The following is a 6,000-nucleotide window of genomic DNA, read 5'->3' as shown; positions in this document are numbered from 1 at the left end:
GTAGACATTCCATTATCTTTCAACATTTAATAATTTTTTCATGATTAGCCTCTACAATTCGTTTAATTTCTCTTTCGGATTGAACAAGTCACTTACTTTTGTTCGATTAACAGTACCGAAGATAAAACTTGTTCGTATGGAGTAATTATTTTGTTAAAAGAGGATATATTTCTGTAATGATTTCTTAGAAATAATAATAATAATAATAATAATAATAATAATAATAATAATAATAATTTTATAATGGTGGTATATATATATATATATATATATTAGAACGCAATAGTGCTTGTTTGTTTTGAATTCGCTATTTTTAGTTCTGCAAATTAAGAGAGAGTTCAAGGTACTTAATCTTTTCTTCTAAACAAAGCTATTTTGGAATAACAAAGCACGAATAGTAGAGTAATAGGCTTCTTGCTCGCCAGCAAAGAACGCCGGTGAAATGCGGCTGTCCTCTTATTGGTTGGCGGTGGGGGCTCGGTATTTATGTACCGCGTGTGTAGCCTACCAGTGGAGAGATTCGTGCTGGCCCGACTTCCCCGTCCTGTCAGTAAGGCACTGCGTAACCACATGCCTAGTGGTACGCTACGACATCTAACTTCATACGGTCCATTTACTGGTGATTTCTATCAGCCTTGGAAATAAAATTTCCCCTAAAAATCGAAACCCTCAATTAGAGAAGGCATATTTCCCGACATGCCACAACTGGAGAGCGTTAAAAGTTCAGTAACAGATGTCTGTATATGCATCAACAGCGAGGAGGACAAACAGAAAAATATATCACACGGCGCGGAAAAGACAAATTTTCAGGAAGAAGATAAAGCACCAGACAATGACGGAAACAACACAGAGAGTAAAGACTTTCAAAAGCAGAATTCTATCGCAAACGAGCCTCTGACTAGTTGCGGATTACATCTGAATGATTTCAACATACCAGAAGATTTTGATGAAGTCGCTGTGACAGAAGATGTTTTGGAACGTATGCTTCGAGAATATTTAGGAGACAATGATAGAAATTCCCCATGGACTATCAAGAAATCTCCGATTAGCGGGCGTGGTGTGTTTGCTACTCGAGATCTGAACCCAGGAGATCTTGTGTTCTGTGACGTTCCACTGGCACTAGGTCCCCGAGCAGGATCTTCTTGTCCTTTGATATGTGTAGGATGCCACAAGACGGACAGCTTTACTTTTACTGGATGTACACGAGGATGTGGTCTACCTGTGTGTTCGGCTGCCTGTGAGACGGCGCCTCGTCATCGAGCTGAGTGTCAACTCTTACACCAACCGGGGAGGACTCAGTGGTCAGCTCGTCTCCTGAGGGGTCTCACCCCTCTACGCTGTCTCTTGTTACCACCAGACAAGAAGAAGATTCTACTGTGTCTTCAGGCACACCAACATTCTCAGCATGCATTCGAGGTAAGCTTACGACCCAGGAGTAATCTGGTACCGGAAGTAATTTCTGAGTGGTCTTCAGAACTGAAGATTGTTATCGGAGAGGAGCAGAATGTTCAACCTCCCTACCGTCCCTTCCTCCCTCAGGGCACTGAAAAGATTACCTAGTTCTGTTTCTCATTGATGTGTATATATATTTGTCGAAAAATCTCAAGTTCCATTATTATTGTTGCTGCTTCATTTAGAGTCTAATGACGTGGTATTTGTCTAGTGCAGTGGTATTCAAAGTATGGTGCGTGTACTACTAGGAGTACGCGGGGTCGTCTCAAGGGGTACGCAGATTTATAGCAAATTTAAGCCTGCTCATCTTCAATTAAATCTTGTTTCGATTTAGTGTTTTTGTCTACCACTGTGCATTCTAAAATATATGTTAGTTTGTACCTCCCATTGACTAAGTATGTAAAAATACTTGCTTATGCAGCATTGCAATTTTATGAATTTTTCGTTATTCCACTCACCAGAAAACAACGTTTCTCCATCTGTCTTGTGAAGGTTTCCCACGTTGCCTAAGAAGGAAACAGAAGACTCCAATGATCGAATAATTGGGCTATCATCAAACAATGAAAACGCTAAGAACAGTACTCCGGCCATTGCTGACCTCTTAGTTTTGGGCTTTTTCTCTAAACTTTACTCCGAAGGATTTATGAGGTTTTCTTTCCCACCGACGATATATAATATATACAATTTATTATTATTATTATTATTATTATTATTATTATTATTATTATTATTATTATTATTATTATTATTATTATTATTATTATTATTATTATTATTGGAGAACAGGCTGGTGGTGTAGCTGCTTAGCTGCTTGCCTGTCACTCCGGTGACAGTGGTTTCATCCCTGGTTGTTGCTGGGGTGGGATTTTCGAAATCCGGTGGTGTCAATAGGGGCATGCGACCTTAAATCCCCGGCCACAAATCTTTCATGTCCCAATGCGTGCAGAGACCCTGAGCAATCGGGATAAGCTGCAGATTATTATTATTATTATTATTATTATTATTATTATTATTATTATTATTATTATTATTATTATTATTATTATTATTATTATTCCTCCACACACTGGTGGGGTTGCGGATGCGAACTGTATTGCACATGTAAACTTGGCTCTGTTTTTATGACCGGATGTCCTTCCTGATGCCAACAATTTGTGGTGGGATATATTCATTATTAAGTGTCTCCATAGTGGTTGGAACTGGTGTATGAGTGTATATCAGCAGACGAGTAACACAAACACCCAGTCCTTAAGCCAATGGAATCAACTAGACGCAGGAACTAAACCGATGGTATGACGCTGACCGTTCAGTCGAGGAGCTAGTATTAATATGGTATTTGGAGTATACAGGAATAGGAAATGATTAATAAAACTATGCACATTAAATGCAAATAACAATCCGACACTTATTAATAATTACAGTGGTGAACATCTTCAGGTGAGGGATAATCCTCTTCGTTCCGGCGTGTTCTCAATGATTGCGAAGTACAATATATTTAGAAAGGAATATCTCACCACTAAAACATTGCCTCATACAGCTTATGAAGGGCATAGAGCCTGCCAAGACGACTGCTGTCCGGCAGATAGCCTATTGAGTGCCACGTGGTCAGCGTAATGACTTCATGACCGAATGTTTTGCCTCTCCTATCAGGTAGTTCATCAGCTGACTTCACGAGTGGATACCGATCCAAGCCTCACAATAGGATCTTGAACGAGCTGGGAATAGAACCCCGGGCCTCTGGCTAAAAAGTACAGACGCAATCCTAATATCCCCAGATCGGTTGGAAAGGAACACTATGATTTAAATTATCTCGACTGTTTTAATTTAATTTTCATCCATAACACATCCACAGCTTACTGTAGTGTGGGATATTTCCCCTTAAAACGATACCTTTGATAGACAGAACAACTGTTAGCCGAAATTCTCGGCATACGTCTTTATTATTATTTCCCCCCTTTGGATGGGGGCGGTAGAATAATACTCACGGTATCCCCAGTCTGTCGTAAGAGGCGACTAAAAGGGGCCCCACGGACTCTGAACTTGGGAGCGTGGGTTGGCGACCACGGGGCCCTTAGCTTAGTTCTGGCACTGCCTCCATTTACTTGTGCCAGGCTCCTCACTTTCATCCATCCTATCTGACCTCCCTTGGTCAACTGTTGTTACTTTCCGACCCCGACGGTATTAGGTATCGAGGCCTACGGAGTCTTTCATTTTCACGCCCTTCGTTGTCCTTGTCTTTCTTCGGCCGATACCTTCATTTTTCGAAGTGTCGGATCCCCTCCATTTTTTCTCTGATTAGTGTTATAGCCTATAGAGGATGGTTGCCTAGTTGTACTTCCTCTTGAAACAATAATCACCACCGCCACTTTATTATTATTATTATTATTATTATTATTATTATTATTATTATTATTATTGTGTTGGTGGTTTTACATCGCACAGACTCAGTTTTTCTTGGCGATGATGGAACAGGAAAGGGTTTAGTTTTGAGAAGGAAGTGACCGTGTCTTAATTAGGCCTAAGGCCTGGTATGAAAATGAGCAACCAATGAAAACGAACTGCAGGGCTGCAGATAGCAGGGTTCGAACCCAGCATCTACTGAATGCAAGATGACAGCTGCACGATCCGACCCACGCAGTCAATACATTCGGTTGTTAAGAATTTCATCGTCGTAGTTCGAAATTCATTCGTTATACCCAGCACAAAATTTTACTGATTACGTAATTCCTCGCCTGGTAACAAGTAAGAATAATATAATCTAAACAATAAATAAAAGATGACAGTGTTGAGTTTCTGTTTCCGTATCTTCAATATATGTTCAGATCTATAGTTATCCTGCTCTGTTTCTGATGGCCGTACAGGAAACAAGCGCATTTAATTGGATTTAGTACCTTTCATTCATTTAACGTCTTTGTAGCTCATTATTCCCGGTGTTAAAAAGAACATCATTAACGTCCAAACATTTCATTCATTCTGATCACTACCGAGCGAGTTGGCCACGCGGTACGGTTGCGCATCTATGAGCTTGCATTCCGGAGATAGTGGACTCGAATCCCACCGTCGGCAGCCCTGAAAATTGTTTTCCGTGGCTTTCCATCTCCACGCCAGGCAAATACCTTTATAAAGGCTACGGTTGCTACCTTCCCAGTCCCAGCCTTTTCCTATCCTTTTGTCATCGAAAACCTTCGATGCGTTGGCGCGACGTTAAAAAAAAAAACATTCTGAGCAGTTTATTCAAGTTCTACAGGGGTAAATAACCTGTACTGAAGGGTCATAAGTTCCTACATTAGTTGTATTCTCCCTCCTGGCCTTTTCCCACTTTCTTGGAGTCGACACATTGTGTGAATGTGGTCCAGTTTTGCGGCCGGATGCACTTGCCCATACCACCCGTATGTGGAGGGATGTATTCAGTATGCGTGCTTCTGTGGTGTTATGTGCATATGAAGAGCAGTGTATTGGGACAAACACAAACAGAAGTCGCAGTGTCAGAGGAATTGCATAAACGCTATTAAAATCCCTAAACCGGCCGGGAACCGACCCCAGGATCATCTGAATCGAAGTTCGCTACGCTGACCATTCAGCTGAGGAGCCTGGCAACTTCCTGCATTAATTATATTAATTTTATTTCACTTTAATAATAATATTGATTTTACGTCCGACTAACTATTTTTACGGAATTACGAAATTTTTACGATGCCGAAATTTTGTCCCGCAGGAGTCTTTTAAGGTGCCAGTAAACCTACCGACATGGGACTGACGTATTTGAGTACCTTCAAATACCATCGGACTGAGCCGGCGATTTTCCTTTAGATGGATTTGTTGTATCGATCACAGTCACCATCTTTCATCCTTCTCAAATATTCAAACATGAACGCGCAGTGTGAAATATTGTTATTTTACAAACAACGGACATTTCTTTTGAAGGCTTAACCTCTTTTGTGGTAATGTAGTAAAAAACAAGCACCCAAGCAAGGAGTCACGGGAACTCCAATTCTACGACAACAAAATCACAGGGACATGCATTCTCATTTAAAAAGTGCACTTGCACTGACTGGGATTCAAACCGCTGCCATCTTGGTGAGAAGCCAGTGACTGTGCCATTCAGCTATAATACATTTATGAGCTAATCACGCCCCATGAGTATTTATACCATAGATACTACATAACTACAGTGGCTTAGCTGCTGACTTTTCCCACCCGTAAGGCTGAGGCTCGAATCCCGGACAATCGTGGGTCGAGATTTTCACCTCAGGAATCACTTGGCGTCAGGAAGGGCATCCGTCTTAAAACCCTTGCTTAAAATGCGAGACCGAGCTCGATAGCTGCAGTCGCTTAAGTGCGGCCAGTATCTTGTATTCGGAAGGTAGTGGGTTCGAGTCCCACTGTGGGCAGCCCTGAAGATGGTTTTCCATGGTTTCCCATTTTCACACCAGGAAAATGCTGGGGTTGTACCTTAAATAAGGCCACGGGCGTTTCTTTCCCACTTCTAGCCCTTTCCTATCCATTCGTCGCCATAATACCTATCTGTGTCGGTGCGACGTAAAGCAA

At 41.4% G+C, this 6,000-nt stretch overlaps 1 protein-coding gene across 1 annotated transcript in view; it reads left to right on the top strand.

The window, feature by feature from the left end:
- Window positions 1-551: 551 nt before the first annotated feature.
- Window positions 552-6,000, top strand: part of LOC136857322 (SET domain-containing protein SmydA-8) — a 143,659-nt gene continuing 138,210 nt past the window's right edge. The window contains exon 1 of the mRNA XM_067135912.2: window positions 552-1,416. Coding sequence (XP_066992013.2) covers window positions 697-1,416 — 720 coding nt within the window. The 5' untranslated portion in view covers window positions 552-696. The remainder of the gene's footprint in view (window positions 1,417-6,000) is intronic.

This window comes from Anabrus simplex, chromosome 1, assembly GCF_040414725.1.
Source record: "Anabrus simplex isolate iqAnaSimp1 chromosome 1, ASM4041472v1, whole genome shotgun sequence".
NCBI lineage: Eukaryota > Metazoa > Arthropoda > Insecta > Orthoptera > Tettigoniidae > Anabrus > Anabrus simplex.
The sequence above is the reverse complement of the archived record's forward strand: the minus strand, read 5'-3'. Positions and strand labels throughout refer to the sequence as shown.